Source organism: Mchenga conophoros, linkage group LG4 (genome assembly GCF_057382185.1).
Source record: "Mchenga conophoros isolate Kocher_MC1m ecotype Shallow Benthic linkage group LG4, M_conophoros_male_GT1.1, whole genome shotgun sequence".
Classification (NCBI taxonomy): domain Eukaryota; kingdom Metazoa; phylum Chordata; class Actinopteri; order Cichliformes; family Cichlidae; genus Mchenga; species Mchenga conophoros.
In genome coordinates this window covers 6,175,374-6,197,708 of record NC_140529.1, presented here as the reverse complement: position 1 = coordinate 6,197,708, position 22,335 = coordinate 6,175,374, and the positions used below count along the sequence as shown (strand labels likewise).

Here is a 22,335-nt window from a genome sequence, read left to right as displayed (position 1 = left end):
CTTCATTACACAAACCAACAAAATCATTGAATGATGCTTGAACCATAGAAGTTTCATTTTTTTCCATTGAGACCCTTATACTCTCTTTTAAATTATTAGCTTTATTTAATTTAGCTTTTCTATCACGTTGCAGTCTGTCTAGTCTCTCTGCAAGTGCCTTAGCAGTCAATTTCACCACTCGTTTTTCCTTTTCTGGATGTGTCCCAGCCTTGCTGGCGTTGCTACTTTGCACAGCTGATTCTGCAGCAGGCTCCGGGGGCCTGTCAGCAGCTTTATTTGTGTCCATAGTTCAAATGTTCCAAAACTCAAATATTTATCAAGTATTGAGGGTTTATGCGCACATGCGAAAGTTTGTTTATAAATCAGTTTTATTTGGGTTGACCACCAATGCATTGGAATTACGTCTTCTTAAATAAGTGTGCACACTTTTATAAATGGCCATTTATTAGTAGCGCTACTCATACCTTGCGTTGGGCGCCGTACTGATTCCGATGAAGAATTCTGAGTCCTCTCCAACATCCACGGAACAATCGCCAAGCATTCCACGTCGTCAGCTGACAGACCGCTAGTCCAGCTGTCCGCTCCTCGTGAAACCTCCACGGTAACCTTTCCAAACGGCATTCAGCTCTCCGCGGCGATCGATCACTCAGACTTTAATTTTCCTGTTTGCGCAGAGTCTCCAAAACACCGCGGCGAAGTTGGCACAAACTTTTCCCCAAAGAAAAAGAAGTTTTGTGACTCTATTGTAGAGGCTAAGCCTACGCTTGAAGCCACTGAGGTGGTCGTTAACGGGGATGACGCGATGTCACTGGTATGCATGAATTAAGTTCACAGTCCAATAAATCCAGCAGTATGTATCTTGTCCTTTTTGGTCTTTATTCCGTATCGACATAGCATAACAGCACAACGGTCACAAACTGTTTGCCTTCTCAATGACACACCTGACGCCGATTACGTGCGTCTACCTTAAATACCTTTACATTACATAATCAAAACACAAAAAGGTGACCTCTAGTGACCACATAAGGTATTAACCCAAGAATGGCTCCTACACCAGTACATAATTAGGAGAAATCATTTATTGATAATTAAATTTAAAAAATGCTTTATTATTGTGGCAGGTCGTGGTCTGCAATCAGGTCTCGCCGGCTTAAAACCTGTGCGCTGTCTGTGCTGTTGTTGTTTTTGTGTTGATGGGTAACGCTGGCAGCAGGAGAGCTGCAGCTTTACTGTTACAGCAACCGTGTGATTATTGTAAGGGTAGACAGTGTGCGGCTTGGCGTGAGCCGGAGGCTGGCGCATCAGTCAGGGCTGGTTTGGGACAAAAAATCAGCCCAGGCATTTTGACTAGTGACCGGCCCACCAGGTATTATAGGAAAAGCCATAAAGCCTTTATAATAGCCACGACCAAAACCACGATTGAACATTTTAAACCCTGAATATGTATTCAGTGCTTTCATAAAGGCCTTACTTTTATAGATTTACTAGTTGGAAGAACACACATGTGGTTTGAGGCCTGGAAAGTTTGAAACCTTTACGGATCACATTAACGCCACATTCTCCTCCTGAAGGCCTGCAACACCGCCTTCAGGTCAGGAGATGCACACGCCTACTGTACAGCCTAAGCTAAAGAGGGGTATGAAAAAAGCCAAACACCATTACAAAAAGAAGGTAGAAGAACACTTCTCCAACTCCAACCCCCGACGCATGTGGCAAGGACTCCAGACCATCACAGACTACAGGACCACCAAACCCTCCCCCGCATCCTCCTTCCTCAACAAGCTCAACAACTTTTATACTCATTTTGAGCGAGGGAATCCAACAACTACAACCAAAGCAGAAGTGACGCCGGACCACCAACCACTGACTCTCTCCCCCACCGACGTAGGAGCGGTGCTGAGCAGGATTAATGTCCACAAGGCTGCAGGCCCTGATGGCATCCCCGGGCGTGTTCTCAGAGCGTGTTCTGGGGAGCTTGCAGGAGTGCTGACAGACATATTCAATCTGTCCTTGGCCCACGCTGTGGTACCGGCCTGCTTCAAATCCACCTCCATCGTCCCCATGCCCAAAAACTCCAACCCATCAAGCCTAAACGACTACTGCCCAGTAGCCCTCACCACCATCATTACAAAGTGCTTAGAGCAGCTGGTCCTAGCACATTACAAATCCTGTACCACAAGGTACCGGAACAGCTTCTTCCCCACAGCTGTCAGACTCCTGAACTCCTGACATCTGACCAACATTAAACTCATGGACTGAACATACACACACCCACAACCACCTACACACACACAACAGACAAAACAAACAAATGGACAACTGTACCCTCATACACACAACAATTAATCCTTATGAATAATAATAATAATAATGATAATAATCATTATTAGAATCAGAATACTTTATTGATCCCTGGGGGAAATTATTTTTTTGTTACAGTGCTCCATTATAAACCAACATTAACAAGACAGACAATACGCTAACTAAGAATAGTACAATACATACATAGATATAAGTCACTCATAAATAAATAGCTGGAAAAGAAACATGTGTAGTTGTAGCAGTAAACAATGTGTTAAGTGGATGCGTTGTACAGGGAGCCACAGACAGGAAAGATTTCCTGTGTCGTTCAGTGGTGCTTTTCGGTAATCTCAGTCTCTCACTGAACGAGCTCCTGTGACTGACCAGCATGTCATGGAGTGGGTGGGAGGTGTTATCCAACATTGTCTTTATCTTGGACAGCATCCGCCTCTCCGACACCACCTTGAGGGAGTCAAGCATTATGAAGTGCTTGTAACGCATCAAATCAAATAATCTCTTTTCCCCAACCTGGATCCATTTGAGTTCGCATACCGGTCAAAACGCTCAACCGATGATGCAATTTCAACTGCCCTTCACTCAGCCCTCACACATCTGGACACTATAGACTCATACGTTAGAATGCCGTTCATGAACTTCAGTTCAGCTTTCAACACCATCATTCACAAACTGGATCTGCAGAATCAACCTTTTGGGATTTACTTATCTGGATGATTAAGCCCGCATTAAGACATTCATTTATTAATATTTTTAAAATGATAGCAGCACAAACAAAAATTTTTGCAGCACAAACGTTTGACATCAATTTTGTTTGATTTGGGTGATGTGGGTGGTCGATCTTTTGACCATTAATATCTTTAAAACAGAAGCAGCACAAACGACAATTTTAGCACAAACCAGCACAAACGTAGCACAGTTGATTGACACCAGTTTTGTTTGATTTAATTAACATGGGGGGGCTGGTTTGACCTCTGATGACCTCTAGAAATTTTTATTAATATCTTTAAAATGAAAGCGGCACAAACGAAAATCTTTGAAGCACAAACGTGGCACAAACGTTTGATACCACTTTTGTTAGATTTGAAGAAGGTGGGGGGGCAACTTCACTCACATAAAGCAAATATAGTGGCTGGTGAGTAGGGTTGCCAACTCCCTGAAAAATAAATAAGGGACACCTCGTGGCCAGGGCCGGGCAACCCAGTTGTCTTCACCCTTCCCAGTGTGGTAGCTCTTTTTTTGTGTGTGTGAAATTATTTTTTAACCATTTGACTTGAATTTGATTTAAGCAGATGCATATTCTTTGTGATATGACCATATGGGAAACAAATGATCATTTAGCCATTTATTTTTAGCTCAAAATGACAACATTAACACAATAAAACAGGTCTCTTTCTTAAACAGAAGCCTGTCATGCTTAACTTTTGAGAATATAAGTAAATCTTTCTTTAAAAGAACTCTGTCCTCCTTAACTTAAAATTATATAAATTAATAGAAAACAATAGAACGAAAAATATTCTTGTAACAGTGCACATATAGTGCATATAGTACAATTGGCTTCAGTTGAGGTATTATTTCAGCTTTTCTAATGCTAATCAGCTGCTCCTGTTTGTAAACCCGCTTGTTCCCATGATTACGCATCTTAACTCATCATCATTATTCATCTATGTATTACTTTTATGTATTAGTCATCAATTTGTTGTAATCATCTATCCTTGCAGTTGTTTATTACACAAAATAAATTATATTATCACACTTCTGGCCACATAGCGCTGATATTCACTGCACATGCCCATATTAACCTTAACCAGAGGGTTTAAAAAATAAACCAGTGTTTACATACCATATCTGCTTCTGCCGTGGCCTGGTGGACAAAAAATTGGTTAAGGGTTCCCCGAGCTTTCACGCCCCTCATGTTCTTCTTGTGCCACCATTAGAAGCATGCCTATGGAAAAAGTGCGCCGGCACACAGTGAAGTGCGCTTTATAGGTGTTATCGTGCACTTTCCCAGCCAGGTGTTTTCCTTTTCCCAGTCCTCCCTGTACTTTTGCAGCCTTTTTTTTCTTTCTCTGAGGGGAACAAACATTGCTGCTCTAATGCTGGGCTTACACCGTGCGGTTTTAGGCCCATTTTGAGCCGATTTTTGAGTGATCGGACCGATTTTGGCCTTCATCGTGCGTCGTGTAGTATACGTGGGGTAACGAGAAGCGATTAACACCTCACGACCAGCTCCCGATCATCAATCGCTCGTGAGGGTGTCACCACAGCCGCTCACACTGCTCATGCGCAAACACGTAAACATCGGTGAAAAAGACGGCGCAGCACGGCTGTGCAGCGTGTGATCTGGACACAAGTGATGGAGGCACTTGTAGAACTTTGGAAAGCTCATCCGAGCCTTTTCGATGTGGCATCACAAAATTATCACGACCACAACAACCGTGAAAACAGTTGGATTTACATGCTGCTCAGTCACAGCTGATCATGTTTTTCATTAGCAATTTAGCAAAGTTGATGGTGGTGGTGTGTCTGTGTGAGTGAAAGACAGAGAGAGCGACAGATTTTCTGTTATAACCTTCATGTTATGGAGGCACAGTGTGAGCACTCAGGTCGCATCAGAGCATCGGGCCGTATAGTGTGAGACCTGCATCGTGACCTACCAACTGCGAGTCAATCGTGCAGTTTGAGCAAGAGCTGAATAACGTGACTGAAAAAAATCGCACAGTGTCTGCCCAGCTTTAGGTGTACTGTCGTCCGAGACTTGCACCGCAGTGTCGGCGTTTGTTTCCCTGTTGGCCATGCTTCTTGTTGTGGTCATTTGTTGTCTTCCGGTATTTTCTCCGCAAGCGACCTTTCCTCGACCAATGAGATGAGCGGTAATCTGAATTGTCATACTCGAATTGTCATAAGTGTGCTGTCAGCTCATTGGTCACAAAGCAGGAGAGGGGCTGGGAATTATGTTTTCAAACAAAGCGTTAATTCCATAAACATTTATAGACTACTTTTGATTCTCACTGTATTACGGGACAAAGTGCGTCCCTTATTAGCTCAATACGGGACGTGTACTTTTGTTTCGAAATACGGGACGATTCCGTTTTTTAAGGGACGGTTGGCAACCCTACTGGTGAGTGCATACGATTAGTTTGCCATATATTTTGTGCTGGAACAGTGAAAATAATACAGCAAATATTTATGATGAATGGCTGAATTTCGACCTCTCTACCTAAGAAATTTCTCAATTTACACAGTAGCAGCAAGGCTATGTTTACAAATGAATCGCTTCAGCCCATTTGTAGGAAGTTGTTTTCGGTCAGTTCAGTTTATGGATGATTTTATTCTGAAATTTCTGGTTCGGAAGTTGCCATTGGAACGCTGTGACGTCTAACAACTGCGCGACATCTAATAGCGATTACGGGCACGAGAAACAAGGTAAACAGACATCTATTTACGCACCTTGTAAACATAATAAATTGCATAACAGAAGTGAAAATGACAGGAAACGGAAAGCTAAAAGGAGAGGTTTTCGGCTGGTAAGCTAGTAAACTAAGGCTAAGCTAACGTGTTTATACGGGTAGCAACATGGACAAACATGTGCATAAACAAGTAGTTACGATCTAGCCAGTAGTTTTATGTTGCGCTTTGGGAACATGAAAGAGTTCATATTCGCCAGTTTGGCTGTACACCTAATAGTGTCAGTTTTGCTACTAATATTATTATTGTGTTCACTTTAATTCTCTGATGCTCATCTGATGTTTTATTTGGTATAAACTGGTAAAATTCTGGAGACATTCTTCAAAGATTTTGCTATATCCAAATAAAATTGAATTGAATTGAACATATTGGCATGATATATACTTGTAAATGCACCATGGGGGGCTGTGTTTCCAGTGTACCGGAAACAGAATTCCGGTACACTGTACACTGTGTATGTTACTGTATTGAGAACAAAGCTCTTGAATCTTGAATAACATCATGCAATGCTTTTTCACACAGGGCCAGGGAGGTATGAATAGCTTTTTGACCTTAATAAATAAAAATTATCATTTAAAAACTGATTTTAGTGTTTACTCTGTTAATCTGTATAATATTTAAAATTACTATGATGATCTAAAACCTTTAGGTGTGACATATGCAAAAAGCTAAGCCAAATACTTTTTCACAGCACTGTGTATGGGTCAGATCAGAGGTGTAGCGCTACTTGTTTAAATAGGAGACTTCATTGGTCATGCACGCGTCCATGTGCACAAGCACCTTTGTCTTGTAGCTTTTACCACATTCAACTCTAACTGAGCAAAAGTGATCAGCTGTCAGACTGAGTGTAATAACATGACATCATCTCTCTGGCCGTCTTCATCAGTTCTTACATGCTGCGTGCAGCTCTCCACTTCCTGGATGTCTTCTCTCTCTTTTTCTTTGTTTCCTGTGGGATTGATGCCTGCTCTCTTTCGCCCAGGCCTGATTTAGACTTCAGTGGGCAATCTTTGTCAAGCCTATAATGTAACTTATATAAATGGCCAGTGGCATCCTTGGTATTTATGCTTGTCTGTGGTGCATTATGCGTTAATGGCCGTGTGGTCATGACCTGATGTTTTATACGTGATGCCAGCCAATAAAGACCAATAAAATGCTGATAATTCTTTTGCTCTTTGGTGCTCACTCTTGGTTGTGGTATCTTTTTTTCATATTTGTTTCTTTTTTTATCCTTCACGTTCATTCTGATAGTTTCATCTTCTGTGAATTCAGTGCTTGTGTTTCTCTGGTGTAGATCTGCTACCTGTGTTGTTCTTAATGTGTGATCTGTGGTACACAGGTAGGACACTACCATACACTTTTCTGCATGAAATTTTATACCTTGCACATGACACATAATTATGCCCATGAACTGATCCATAAGTGAAATTATTTTTTTTTATTCAATTTTATTTATGTATTTATTTATACAGCTCCAAATTATGAGAACAGTTGCCTCAAGGCTCTTTATTTTGTAAGGTAGGCCCTACAATAATACATACATGAGAAAAACTTAACAGTCATACAAACCCCTATGAGCAAGCGCTTTGGCTACAGTGGGAGAAAAACTCATACAATCATTATCTTTGAATGCAGTAGCTCCATGCAGGAGCATGCACCGATTAGTACAATGTTTTTTCATCCTTGAGCTCTAAAAGGCTGATGGAGTAGTTTGTGAATGCCATGACTTTCAAAATGACACCATAGATGCATCTACTAAAAATCTCAGACTAGTTTGAACCTCGATAATCTTGACCTCAAGGTCAGAGGTCAACATCTACTGAAAGGAGATGCACCTGCTATTGCTATTCAGAGGTAGCAATGGCGGAAACTAGTATTTTGTGCATTATTAAACGTTTTAACACGCTTTGGTGACGTGATTGTGCAGCACTTTGCTGATGGCTATCAAAAGCGTCTGGTTGAGGAGCAACTTGCTAAGAGACACTGAACCAAGTATTAGTGGGGATATGTAGATATTTGAGGTTGTATTCACATTTTACATTACACATCCATTTTATCTTATTAAAGATGTATACTGCACAATCATTCCACCCTGGAAAAAACAATTAAGGATTAAAAAGCCCAAATTACCAGACCTTCATGCGGCTGAATGTCCACTGATGATGAAGATGATGAGTGTGCATAAATTTCTGACCACAGCTTTACGCTTCTGCCTGTAAATCTGCCTCTTGAAACTGGTTGTTTTGGTTGTCAGTGTTTTGTAAAGTTTATGAGAATAGCTGCAAGCATGAGCAAATTTAGTAACATTGTTATTATTAGAAATGAGTCAATTAAACAATTGATTTCTTATATGATTGTAGGAGTTGCTGAATGATGACGGACTCGTCGCTTCTTAACTCTGAGCTGGACTTACAGCAACAGGAAGAGTTGTATCAGCAACTACTGTTACAGGTAAGTTTGCTTTTATGTTAACTGTGATCACATGGTAACGCATTTACAGTGGAACCCCCACTTATGAAATTAATTCGTTCCCGAGGGTCTTTCGTAAGTCAAAAATTTTCGTAACTCGAAGCACCCATCGCACCTTTTGAGTGAACGATAGGCTACAGGCTAATTGCTAACTTCAACAACAATATGTCGTTCAAGTGGAACGAAGTGCAAGTACCAAAGCCAAGGGGGTTGGCACATGATTCGGAACGCATTGTGGGCATTTCTGGGCTCAGCCAATCAGAGCCAGCGGATTTCGTTATGCAGGCATTTTGCCGTAACACGGGCAGAAATATTGCCGTTAAGTGCCTTCGTAACTTGAATTTTTCACTAAACAGGATATTCGTAAGTGGGGGTTCCACTGTACTTGGCAAGTGGTCAGCAGTTCGATCCTAGCTGGAGACAGAAATCCCCACAGGGTGTTAAATAGTAAAACACAATAAAGGAACAAAGGTGAATTGTTTTGAGGTAAAGCTGGCCCTCTGACTTAGTCGTGCTACATGAGAAACAAAAATCTGACAAAATGTTACATTTGGTCATGGAGGAAAATTTGTTTCATATGTGTGGGTGAAATGCAATGGAAGCATTTGCAGTAACTGCTAGTCAGCCCTGAAAGACTCATTTTAATTTTTTTCCCATCAGCCTCTCGTCAAAGATGCGTTACAGGCTGAGATGTGTTGTCTTGCTGCATCAGCCAAACTCTGTTGTTTACAAACAGATGTTCTGTTATTTTCTTGTGATATGCTGCTATCATTCACAGCTCTTTGTTTCACAATGATAATGCAGCTGCACCATTATGAGCTCACTATTATGACTCATATATGAGATAAACGTGGAATGTGTTTTCTTTTTTTCATTGTCAACAAAAAAATTTTGATCTCATCGTTTTTTTTGTTGAGAATGTTGGTCTCATCTGTCCCTAAAACTCTGTTTTCATAGTAGGACTGACTGACTATGTCAAAAATCCTAATCACAGTTGTGTTTTTGCTACTAAGATTAAAGTTATATTTATTAAACTTAAAGCACTCATGTTAAACGGTGGGTTTCTTGAACAGTAAATATAGGGTCCTGTACAGAAGTCTTGAGCAACCCCGTGTTTCTTAATATTTTGATAGAAAAATAGGAAACTGTATAAACATTGAAAGATTCCTGCCTTCATCAGTTCTTACATGCTGCATACAGCTCTCTCCTCCCTGGATGTCTTCTCTCTCTTTTTCATTGTTTCCTGTGATTTAGACTTCAGTGGGCAATCTTTGTCAAGTCTATAATATAACCTAGATAAATGGGCCAATGGCGTCCCAGGTATTTATGCTTGTGCCTGCCAATAAAGACCAATAATATGCTGATAGTTCTCTCCCCCCTTGGTGCTCACTCTTGGTTGTGGTATGTGTTTTTCATCTATTTCCAGATTTTGTTCATCCTTCATATTCATTCTGATAGTTTCATCTTCTGTGAATTCAGTCTTGAATCAACTTGAATCTTTACTGAAGCTCAGTATTTGAAACAGAGTTCAAGCTCACTGCTGTGATAAATCATAATTAATATAATAATAAATATAATATTGGCCATATTATATTTACATTACCAAAGTGTAATACACTAGTCTCATGAGTGACATCAAGGAACATTCATAAAAAAACAAATGAACAAAAACATTTTTTTCCTTCATTTCTGTCAAACAATGCTTATGAAACCTTTCTAGCGGTTATTTTCATGGTTGCTAGGCAACCTGAGCAGCACGACAGAGGCTAGATCGTCCCATTTCACAAGCCTCGCACTTCCGCCCTCCTCGCTCTTCGGAGTACCCGGCCCATATAGACCACGAAGCCCGGGTCCTACGAAGTGTGCGGCCCCTGAATTGGGACACAGCTAGTAACATACCTCGCTCACTTACAATAACTTAAATGCACATGGACCAATCGCATGATATGCACAAGTCACTTTGCAGGCCCACATGGGGTTTTGAGAGATATCACCCTCCAGCCTTCCGCAGATCCAGAAAATGTACGGTGCATTCAAGTCCCAGTGGGAAAACTGGGACATCTGGGTTTCCTCTGTATTTTCTTCTCCAAATAAAGCAGGTGTTTCTTTTTCTAAATAAACAGAAGAGCTCATCACTGCTCGAGTAGAAAGCACAGACATTGTTGGCATATATGCATTCCAGATGATGACTACACGTCATGTAGAACCATCTGCAGCTAAAATCAAAAGTCATAGCTGTGCTGAATATTGCGACGTTCATGTAAACTTTAAGATAGACATGTGAACGGAAGCCTACCCATAAACAGAGCTGGCCTGTGACATTTAAAGTGCACTCAGAAAACTTGCATTGTTTATATTGTCCTCTGTTCGATCTTGGGAAAATAAATTTGTACAGAAAATGTTATTGAAAAATCTCCATGCACAAAAACTGTGAGAATCACAGATGACATTTGATGTTACAGGTGTTTTTTTTCTTTGCTGTGAGTTTGCCAAACAATAAATAATATGTGTAATATTTGTTTAGACCCTTGGACAGATCAACAGTGAAAGTCCAGACTCCAAAGTAATCCGACCGGAGCCTGGTGAGCTATGTCACAGATAGATAGTATATATAATCTTTACATTTTGGAACAATACTCTAAGTTTGCTCATTAATACAAAAATTTCTTTTTGTGTGTTTTTCCCTTTGCCTTTCCTGTCCCACGTGTCAGGCATGTGTGTGAAGACTTTCTCAGAGTCAAACAAGGAGAAGGTATTTATAAACGTCTGTCAGTCGAACTCAGTCCCGCCTCCTCCAGAACTCTCCAGAGAGAAGCTTGTGGAGCTGCTCCAATCAGACGATCCTAGCGGCTTTCGAGTTCCCATGAGTCTTGGCGAGCCACACACAGAAATAGACAATAGTACGTAACCGCCAAACATGTGATTTTGTATGTCAATGCTTTTGCATTCTTTCAGAAATGTAGCTGGGTAATTATGTCATTGGCATCGGTGAGCCACTGTCAATACAGTGGGGCAAAAAAGTATTTAGTCAGCCACCGATTGTGCAAGTTCCCCCACTTAAAATGATGACAGAGGTCAGTAATTTGCACCAGAGGTACACTTCAACTGTGAGAGACAGAATGTGAAAAAAAATCCATGAATCCACATGGTAGGATTTGTAAAGAATTTATTGGTAAATCAGGGTGGAAAATAAGTATTTGGGTCAATAACAAAAATACAACTCAATACTTTGTAACATAACCTTTGTTGGCAATAACAGAGGTCAAACGTTTACTATAGGTCTTTACCAGGTTTGCACACACAGTAGCTGGTATTTTGGCCCATTCCTCCATGCAGATCTTCTCGAGAGCAGTGATGTTTTGGGGCTGTCGCCGAGCAACACGGACTTTCAACTCCCGCCACAGATTTTCTATGGGGTTGAGGTCTGGAGACTGGCTAGGCCACTGCAGGACTTTCAAATGCTTCTTACGGAGCCACTCCTTTGTTGCCCGGGCGGTGTGTTTTGGATCATTGTCATGTTGGAAGACCCAGCCTCGTTTCATCTTCAAAGTTCTCACTGATGGAAGGAGGTTTTGGCTCAAAATCTCACGATACATGGCCCCATTCATTCTGTCCTTAACACGGATCAGTCGTCCTGTCCCCTTGGCAGAAAAACAGCCCCATAGCATGATGTTTCCACCCCCATGCTTCACAGTAGGTATGGTGTTCTTGGGATGCAACTCAGTATTCTTCTTCCTCCAAACACGACGAGTTGAGTTTATACCAAAAAGTTCTACTTTGGTTTCATCTGACCACATGACATTCTCCCAATCCTCTGCTGTATCATCCATGTGCTCTCTGGCAAACTTCAGACGGGCCTGGACATGCACTGGCTTCAGCAGCAGAACACGTCTGGCACTGCGGGATTTGATTCCCTGCCGTTGTAGTGTGTTACTGATGGTGACCTTTGTTACTTTGGTCCCAGCTCTCTGCAGGTCATTCACCAGGTCCCCCCGTGTGGTTCTGGGATCTTTGCTCACCGTTCTCATGATCATTTTGACCCCACGGGATGAGATCTTGCGTGGAGCCCCAGATCGAGGGAGATTATCAGTGGTCTTGTATGTCTTCCATTTTCTGATGATTGCTCCCACAGTTGATTTTTTCACACCAAGCTGCTTGCCTATTGTAGATTCACTCTTCCCAGTCTGGTGCAGGTCTACAATACTTTTCCTGGTGTCCTTCGAAAGCTCTTTGGTCTTGGCCATGGCGGAGTTTGGAGTCTGACTGTTTGAGGCTGTGGACAGGTGTCTTTTATACAGATGATGAGTTCAAACAGGTGCCATTCATACAGGTAACGAGTGGGGGACAGAAAAGCTTCTTACAGAAGACGTTACAGGTCTGTGAGAGCCAGAGATTTTCCTTGTTTGAGGTGACCAAATACTTATTTTCCACCCTGATTTACGAATAAATTCTTTACAAATCCTACCATGTGGATTCATGGATTTTTTTTTCACATTCTGTCTCTCACAGTTGAAGTGTACCTCTGGTGCAAATTACTGACCTCTGTCATCATTTTAAGTGGGGGAACTTGCACAATCGGTGGCTGACTAAATACTTTTTTGCCCCACTGTATGTGACATATTGAAATCGCGTTTGAATTTGCGCTTGTTTTTTTGCTTTCACTTTGCAATCGTGCGAACTGTGTATAGAGAGCGACAGCACTGATCTGTGAGTGATGATAATTTGCGCACCAATTCCTCTGACATCGTCTTATTAATCGTTAGCTTACTATGCAAACATGACAAGTGAAATCTCCCGCAGCTTAAACATGTGAGAGGTTGATTGCGCAGAGAATCGCTGAGCTTATGTGAGTGTGTGTGTAAAAGCAGCAGGATATATATTTTAGTTCTGCTGAGCCAAATAAGACAGGTCAGGGTGAAGAAGTGACAGCCAAAGAAAAGCTTACCACGAAACGGAAAAGTTATGACAAATAATAATAATAATAATAATAATAATAATGGATTGGATTTTATATAGCGCTTTTCAAGGCACCCAAAGCGCTTTACAATGCCACTATTCATTCACTCTCACATTCATACACTGGTGGAGGCAGCTACAGTTGTAGCCACAGCTGCCCTGGGGCAGACTGACAGAAGCGAGGCTGCCATATCACGCCATCGGCCCCTCTGGCCAACACCAGTAGGCAAGTAGGGTAAAGTGTCTTGCCCAAGGACACAACGACCAGGACAGAGAGCCCAGGGATCGAACCGGCGACCTTCCGGTTACAGATGCGATTCCCAACCCCCTGAGCCACGGCCGCCCAAATCAGGCTATAAGGCAAAAAGAAAGTGCAGCTTTATGGTTTCATGGACAAAAGAATTTCTGTGGCTGCAATATGACGAGCTAAATAACCAGGGCTGCACATAAGTGGTCCGCAGGTGCGCATTCGCTGTCAAAAAAAAAAACGCGCACAAGATATGAAGTTGCAACGCGTGTTTGCGTACATAAGATTTTCAGGAGGAGGACAGACATTTGTTTAGAACTCTTAAAGATGTCGAAGAAGCTCCTTTAAGCAATTACTTTGGTGTTCCTCTACCTCCAAAGAAATGTCAGAAGGAGTCCGGACCACAAAAGAAGCGCGTATTCTCGGAAAAGTGGTTGCAGGAGGTGAGCTGGCTTCAAACAAATGATGAACGCACAGAGATGTGGTGCAGAATGTGCCGTGAAAATCCCACTCTAGGACAAAAACAGTGCTTTTTATATGGACGCAAACGCGCGTTGCAACTTCTTATCTGGTGTGTCTTTTATTTTGACAGCGAATGCGCACATGCGGACCACTTATGTGCACCCGTGTAAATAACATAATGTTCTGCCGGGTGTGTTGTTGGTTTTCTCTCGATTTCTGAGTCGACAAGCGCCTTTGTTACTGGGACCAGTCATTTTAAGAAAGGCCCCCATTAGAACCCATGAGAAATGCAACAAATGCATTATTGCTCAGTCTGACTACTATGTAGTCTTCCTCTTTGCCCAGTATATCCAATAGCCCTCCTCTGCACATGTCAGTCTTGCCTCAAACTGCTTAACCTGAGCTGTTGGTCACTTCTATGTTCCAGCACGGATGGGCACATTTGCAGGATCATAAGTTACATTTTAGTCCACTGCCTGGATTTATTAAAATTGTCTTTATTTGGGGAGTTCCTGAATGAGGCTTCCTCTGTTAAAATCACCAAGAACAATAACTAAGAAGTCTGCGATTCTTTGGCAAGTGAGCACTGAGCCTGGTGTATATACGATGGTGTACACACACCGACCAGAATGAATGAAGGCCAATGGTTAATTTAAAGGTTAATGAAACAGTGTTTCTGAATAACGATAACATTGTAACACTGTAACAATGTACGGTACGTGTTGTTTACCTCATCTCTCAGTTGTGTATTTTAATGTTGTGACTGACTGGTCTAAGGTCTACACAACATCAGTCTGTATTCATCGTCTTTCCTGATTCAATTTGCCGACAGGATGGAAGCGTTTCAGCTTCCTGTGTTGTGGTGAAAATATTTTTAATGTTTCTTTGTCTGTTTCAGGCTCTCAGGGTTGCACAGCTTATGACGTTGTCATTAACCAGGACTTCTTCCAGAAGTGTCAGGTGTGTTCATGTGCCTGTGGTTGTTTTCCTTTTGCAATCAAAAAGGAATTTTTTATTTTATATTCCTTTGACTCCTCCTCATTGCACTGACCTTCATTAACTTTCTTAATTTATAAACTCTGCATAAAAAGTGTTGTATGATTTTTGTCTTGCAGAAGGATCCCTTATTCCAGCAGTTTGTTATCCTCGTGTCTGTAGAGGGTTTAGAAAACAAATACAATCTGGAGCTGAGTAGAGGTTAGTGTGTCTGTGTGTGTCTGTGTTAATAATTCTTGTTCTGGACGTACCCCGCGCTTGTTGTTAGGGGTGGGTTTCGATGATCGCGTTTCTAATTAAAATCGAGTCTAGCTTAAATAACGCCATATTATCAGATTCATTAAAATCCTGAATCGATTTTTAAATATAAATTTATTTTGCCCGAAACGCCAGAATCTCAGGTTAAACCTCACAAAATTTCAACAACCACTAAACAGCTAAAACAGCAAACCAGAGCATGTAAGCAGATTCTGCACAAAGACATAAACACAAAGCGCGGACCGCCGACGCATCAGAATCAGTGAGATGTCGCCTTTCTCACCTGACGACACGAACACGGACACGGTCGGGCTGAAAGCCGCCGGCGCACTGATGTTGATGTTTCGGGGGGTCCATGCTGTGTGTTTACGTCCTTTTTGCATTTGATTCTGAAGCTGCAGGTTTTATCTCTCCAAACAATATTGACTGAACCAGCAGCAAAAGAAGATCCAAACTAAACTTCACATTTCGCTTCACACAAACATCGTCATGAATTCACTCTGACTTTTGCTGTTTTGCTTCCACCACGATAAAATCACACGTCATGCACAGCTCTCTCTCTCTCTCTCTCTCTCATGAACAGTTTCCCATCTAAAAATCTGTTTTCTGCATTATTTGCTTGCTTATCACCCACCAGTCTACCGTTGCTCACAGCGCTGTCGGCCGCTGTGTTTTTTACTTCTGACAAGAAAGCCTCATTTCTGCTGTTTAATCGGCTACTAAATAGATTTAAACTTTTTAAAATTATGCAAAGTTGCAAAATGCTTAACTGTGTCTCTAATAAAACCTCTGTAACTTTGCTCTGCTTCACTTCAGCAGCATCAGGTAATGTTCACATGCTGATTCATGGTTTTCTTCTGTTTTTGATCTACTGCAGAATATTTTTAAGGTCATCTGCTATAAAATCCCAGGCCAGGAAAATCTCCTTCACGTTTTTCTGTGTTTTATCCTCAGTTACTTTGACACAAAGGCCTCTGCTGTGATGCTCACACCTTTGATAAAGTCTCAGAAGTGTCAGCTTTTTTTTTATAGATATAAAAATATGGAAATGTACTGATAAATGATAAGAATTATAATATTTCTGACTGTTCAAGGCAAAATTTCCACGATTGGAATCGAATCAGGACCTTGTGAATCGAATCGATTCTAGAAATCCGTGACGATACCCAGCCCTACTTGTTGTGTGTGTTTTTGCAGAGTGGAAGGTCCTGAAAAACAGAAAGTTTTTGGGTTCTGTCAGTGAGCAGAATATCCGCACAAAGAGCAGGCCGGTCATTGAAGAGCTGCAGCCTCCGTATGTACCCCCACTGTGCTCAACAGAAAACACACTGACACACATCATTGCACTCGGCTTACTCAATAAAGATGCAGGCCAATTTGCATCACTGCTGTAGTGATGCAAATTGGCCTGCATCACAGGAATCTGTTTCTGTATAATTTGCAACACATGTTGAAATTTCTTTGGCTTTCTTTCATCCCGCAGGGAGAAGTCACCCGCAACCACTAAGAGGTGAACCTTTGTTCATTGTCCTGTTTGTCTCATTTTCCACGAAAAGCAACGTGATCTGAAATGTCAACCCTTTCCTCAGTTTGCGCAGACCAGAGTTCACGATGATTGTTGAGCCTCCTGCTGGTGAACCAGAGTATCTGATTGCAGAGATAAAGCTTCCCGGAGTGGTGAGATATTAAACAAACACACATAATTAACCACACATTTATTTCAGTCCTCTCTGCCTACCTGTTTCTTTCAGGGTAGACGTCATCCTCAAATACAGGCTGGTTTATTTTAGCTTTACTTTGCTGTTAGGGAAAATGAGATGAGATTAAAAATGTTTTGAAGGTCATTTTTTGTTGTTGCTGTCACAGAGCTGAGGTGTCTTAGCAAGGCACTGGTGTGTGTATATATCTAAGTGTTAGGGTTTGCGTTTACCTTGAGCTTTACCCCAGCCTAGAGAAAACATAGAGGAGGAGCAGTACGTCTGTCCAAAACACACTGATATATTTGTCTTTGAATATATCAGAAACAAGAAACAACCTGAGTGGTTAACTTACACTTCAGTGTGGAAACCACTCTCCATTTAACAAAGTCCAGCATAAAGTTAAAAATATGCCTATCTTGTTGTTTAAATATTTACACCAAGCTTACAATAGTCACATGTACCTGATGGCCTCCACAAACAGCTGGAGAGGTCTGTGCCAGTTGGCTAAAATTAAAAAGTTGCTTTCTTAGTTATTCTTGCTCAAAACCATCTTAAAAGTAGAGATCAACAGCTCTGCTCTTAAACACGATGATACGATATGTTGATGTCTCCTGCACAGGGGTCGTCTCTCTCTCTGGTTCTGGATGTGGGGGAGGATCGACTGGTGTTAACGGCTCGGCCCTCGCTCTTCCATCTTGACATCTTCCACCCCTTCCTGGTTGACCAGGAGAACAGCGTGGCACAGTACAACAGCAGCACACAGGTACAGAAAATATACACCCTGTTCTTGGACCCTGTCACATACAGGATTGTGTTCGATGCCCATTGTTGTTTTTGGGATTTATACACGAGCTTCTTACCAAGCAGTGCCACCAGCAACAGCAAGCTTGCTGAGGTCAGCATCACTTTAAGTGTGGCTATGTTTCTGGAAACTGCGGCGTAGGACTAAATGTGCTCTGAGGTCATTCTGTAAAACCTTTTAACCCATCATGCACATCCTTTCACTCTGGAGAGAAAACAGAGCAGTTGAAGAAAATTCAAACGGGCACAAGAAGAACGTGCAAGCTTCAGACTACAAGCTGTGCCATGTCATGTCGACTGCAGTAACACCAGTTTAAATATTAATGTGCTATAGAAATGTTATACAGCAATATCATTGCTATTGCAACACATTCCTTAGTGCAAGAGCAGTGTGTCAGCCTCAGAAACTTGAGACAAAAACACACTGTGTGGGCCTTATTCCAGGAAGCTGGTTGGTTAGTTTGTTTAACCTTCACATTAGGGAAACTCTGGTTTTCTGTTCTGGAAAGAGAGTAAACTCATCTTACCGGGGTAAGAGAGTGAGCAGGTTCAGTTCAAGAGCAAGTTGATCTGTAAAAGTTTATGTTTTTACAGTCACTGAAATCCCAGTCAGATGTTAATTTGTAACTTTGTGTCCTTAACACGAGCACTTTAATAGTTGTTCAGTCCTTGAACTATAAGAAGACAGCACAGATTTAATATCGTCTCAGAAAAAGATCTCTGCTCTGCATCTTTGTAACTCTGAGACTCTGAGACAGTGATGATGTCCACAGTAGGGCTGCCACAAATAGTCTAGACTATTAAAATCGTCGACGACTAAGTTAATAGTCGACGCGTCGTTTGAAGCTTTGCAAGATCCTGAAAGACGCAGGAATAAGTAGTAGGATTTAAGAGTGTAATAACGGACTGAAACAGAAGATGGCAGCACTGCATGTACAAGGATGCCAGCTGCTGTTAAGCCCAAAGAAGAAGAAGCTGTGTCCGGTATCGTAGTTGTGTCCAAATTTAGGGGCCGCATCCTTCGGAGGTCGCATTTGTAGGCCGATTACTTTACAGTGTCGCGATGAAGGGTGTCCAAATTCGAAGACTCCTCCAAATGCGGCCTTCATTTCCCTGGATTTGAAGGATTGGTCGGGTGTATCCTTTGTGGCCCAACCTATCCCAGAATTCATAGCGCGGCCCAGCCAGTTCCAGTTTCCAACAATGGTAGCAGCTATTTATTTTCATATTACTCTGATTATTCTTTCTCGGTCACAAAATAAACTTTTAAGATATTTTCAGGTGAGAATGTAGCTGTGTAAACTCCAAATATCTGCTCAGTTTATCAAGACATCACATATTTGCAAAAGCGCTCCGACGTTTTCGGACACGTCTGTTACCCACCAGCTCGTAGCTAGCCGGGGTTCGAGGCTCACGAGAACTGGCGAGAACAACGAACTCCCTGCACATCCTTTTCGCTACTCAGGTTAAACATATAAGTCACTTTGATAACTTAAAAATGTTATTGTTTGGCTTTTTTCAGTATTTTATTTGTTCCTGAGTAAATCGGTTTGGCTGAGATTAAAGTTATAGTTTTTACACAGCTGAATAAACATCAAGCAGACAAATGATTAAACAGAAGTGTGAGATGGTAGCGCTAGTCCACAGAGACTGTCAGTTTCCCCTTTATAATATGCTACACACTGATCAGTGATCAATCGTTAGATGTATAAGTGATCACACTGATGGGAAAATATGGCGTTGTTTTAGTGCCTCTATTCTGAGCACACGTAAAAAAAATGTTGTGTGTTGAGGAGAAAATGATTTTGAGCGAACAAATTAATTTCTGCATGTAAGAAATGTATTTCAGTGTTTGCTAGTATCCACACACTCACAATAGCAGCCCCTCTCGCTCAGTTGTTGGCATTTGCTCTTGCTCAGATCTCTGCGGACCTGCTCTCAGTGTGTCGTTCGCGCTCACAACATTTCTGCTTCATGTGCGCTCAACTCTTTCTGTACACCGTTAGAAGTGTGTCACAAAACCAACCAATCACAGACTTGGATGCAAAAAAAATCTAACTGGCTGTTTTGCTAGCTACTGTAGCCAAACCCAGGCAAATATCCCAGAATGCATTTCTTCCAAACCTCAAATGAGGCAGCGGCGGAGGAACGCAGAGTGGCGGAGTTTAAAATATTACTCTTTCTGGATCACAAAATAAACTTTTAACATACAAAAGTATTGGGCCCCCTTGAACTTTCCCACATTTTGTCACATTACAGCCACAAACACGAAACAGTTTTATTGGAATTCCAGATGAAAGACCAACACAAAGTGGTGCACACGAGAGAAGTGGAACGAAAATCATACATGATTCCAAACATTTTTTACAAATAAATAACTGCAAAGTGGGGTGTGCGTAATTATTCAGCCCCTGAGTCAATACTTTGTAGAACCAGCTTTTGCTGCAGTTCCAGCTGCCAGTCTTTTAGGGTCTGTCTCTACCAGCTTTGCACATCTACAGACTGAATCTTTGCCCATTCTTCTTTGTAAAACAGCTCCAGCTCAGTCAGATTAGATGGACAGCGTTTGTGAACAGCAGTTTTCAGATCTTGCCACAGATTCTGGATTGGATTTAGATCTGGACTTTGACTGGGTCATTCTAACACATGGATATGTTTTGTTTTAAACCACTCCATTGTTGCCCTGGCTTTATGTTCAGGGTCGTTGTCCTGCTGGAAGGTGAAGCTCGTGGCTCATGGCTTGTGGCAAACTGCAAACGGGACTTCTTATGGTTTCTGTTAACAATGGCTTTCTTCTTGCCACTCTTCCATAAAGGCCAACTTTGTGCAGTGCATGACTAATAGTTGTCCTATGGACAGATTCCCCCACCTGAGCTGTAGATCTCTGCAGCTCGTCCAGAGTCACCATGGGCCTCTTGGCTGCATTTCTGATCAGCGCTCTCCTTGTTCGGCCTGAGAGTTTAGGTGGACGGCCTTGTCTTGGTAGGTTTACAGTTGTGCCAGACTCCTTCCATTTCTGGATGATTGCTTGAAAAGTGCTCCGGGGGATGTTCAAGGCTTGGGAAATCTTTGTGTAGCCTAAGCCTGCTTTAAATGTCTCAATAACTTTATCCCTGACCTGTCTGGTGTGTTCTTTGGACTTCATGGTGTTGTTGTTGCTCCCAATATTCTCTTAGACAACCTCTGAGGCCGTCACGGAGCAGCTGTATTTGTACTGACATTAGGTTACACACAGGTGCACTCTATTTAGTCATTAGCACTCATCAGGCAACGTCTATGTGCAACTGACTGCACTCAGACCAAAGGGGGCTGAATAATTACGCACACCCCACTTTGCAGTTATTTGTAAAACATGTTTGGAATCATGTCTGATTTTCGTTCCTCTTCTCACGTGTGCACCACTTTGTGTTGGTCTTTCACCTGGAATTCCAATAAAAGTGATTCATGTTTGTGGCTGTAATGTGACAAAATGTGGGAAAGTTCAAACTTTTGCAAGCCACTGTATTTTCAGGCGAGAATGTTGTTGTGTAAACTTCAAATACCTGCTCGATTTATCAAGACGTCACATATTTGCATAAGTGTTCTAACGTTTTCCGAGATGCCTGTTACCCACCAGCTGACCGCACAGCTGGACTGGCCATCGGGCACACCCGGTGGGCCGATGGTGATTTTTTCTTTTTATGTTTATTTGTTGTTTTTGTAACGGTATAAACAATGAAAGGTGGTGGATTAGCCAATTGGTCATGATCGACTCTGGGCTGGACCAAGTACAATACATCTGTATTGAGGTGAAGTGTTAAAACATTCTTTTAAATGCAGCTGCCCTGCATTTTTTCAGCTAAACGTGAAACGACTACAGAGCTCTGGTTATCACAGAAACTCAGTAAAGCATCCCTGCTGTGGCTGTTAGAGAGCCAACATCTATCAGTGAAGGCTGACATTAGATCAGATTAGAAAACTGTGGAGCATTAAAGCAAGGTTTGCTGTGAATGTCATTAATCATTTTTATCTAATAATTCAGAAATAATGAAACGAGGTTGATAAATATCATGGTCAGCCCTCCATTTACCTGTTGCCATGGTGAATCCTGATCTCAAAGTTGCATTGCTGGATGCTTTCTTTCCCTACTGATGTAGGAGTACTCAGGATAAACACTCGGATGTTTTGGAGTTTTCTGCTCGAGAACACCCGAGTTGCGAGTTGATCCGTTACAGTTTGTTGGACATGCTTTCTGGAATAAGAGGAGGAGATGCTAGCAGGTGGTGATGTACGACCCAAATCTGCAAGTGCCAAATGATGAACAGTCAAAATAAATCTGAAATAAGTATAAAAATGAGTGAATTAGCAGACTGCACAACGTGAGATGACGAGTAACAGTTCAGAATTCAAATGACGCAGCAGCCACAGGAACCACACCAGCAAAGAACAGCTTAACGTTGCAGCAAACATACACACACACACAACTCAGTCAAATTCAGTCTTTTAACCTGCTGTACGATGTGTTTCTGTTTTCTTTCCCCCAGATCCTCACAGTCACCATGCCCGTAGTGTCTTCATGAAACTGCAGAAGTCTTGTTCAGTTTGTGATGTTTCTTTAAAAAATAATACTGCAGCAATAAAAGTGTTATTCATAAAGTCGTTTAGTGTTGTTTTTCCATTAAT

At 41.8% G+C, this 22,335-nt stretch overlaps 1 protein-coding gene and 1 pseudogene across 4 annotated transcripts in view; one reads left to right on the top strand and one right to left on the bottom strand.

Annotated features, from left to right (window-relative positions):
• Positions 1-5,143, bottom strand: part of LOC146575402 (uncharacterized) — a 52,639-nt pseudogene extending 47,496 nt beyond the window's left edge. The window contains exon 1 of the transcript XR_014892118.1: positions 4,160-5,143. The product of XR_014892118.1 is annotated as an uncharacterized LOC146575402 (transcript). The remainder of the gene's footprint in view (positions 1-4,159) is intronic.
• pih1d1 (PIH1 domain containing 1) lies at positions 5,142-22,309 on the top strand. 3 transcript variants are annotated; one of them, XM_085270105.1, is made up of 11 exons: positions 5,142-5,437; positions 8,145-8,235; positions 10,778-10,835; positions 10,965-11,153; positions 14,817-14,878; positions 15,034-15,115; positions 16,370-16,466; positions 16,656-16,682; positions 16,762-16,849; positions 17,492-17,635; positions 22,197-22,309. In XM_085270105.1, the coding sequence occupies exons 2-11, from the start codon at positions 8,155-8,157 to the stop codon at positions 22,230-22,232; spliced, it is 864 nt and encodes a 287-aa protein (XP_085126231.1). In that variant the 5' UTR covers positions 5,142-5,437; positions 8,145-8,154; the 3' UTR covers positions 22,233-22,309. The 3 variants fall into 3 exon arrangements, with proteins under 3 accessions (XP_085126231.1, XP_085126229.1, XP_085126230.1); XM_085270103.1 differs by lacking the exon at positions 5,142-5,437 and adding an exon at positions 5,651-5,742; XM_085270104.1 differs by lacking the exon at positions 5,142-5,437 and adding an exon at positions 5,744-5,843.
• Positions 22,310-22,335: the final 26 nt, after the last annotated feature.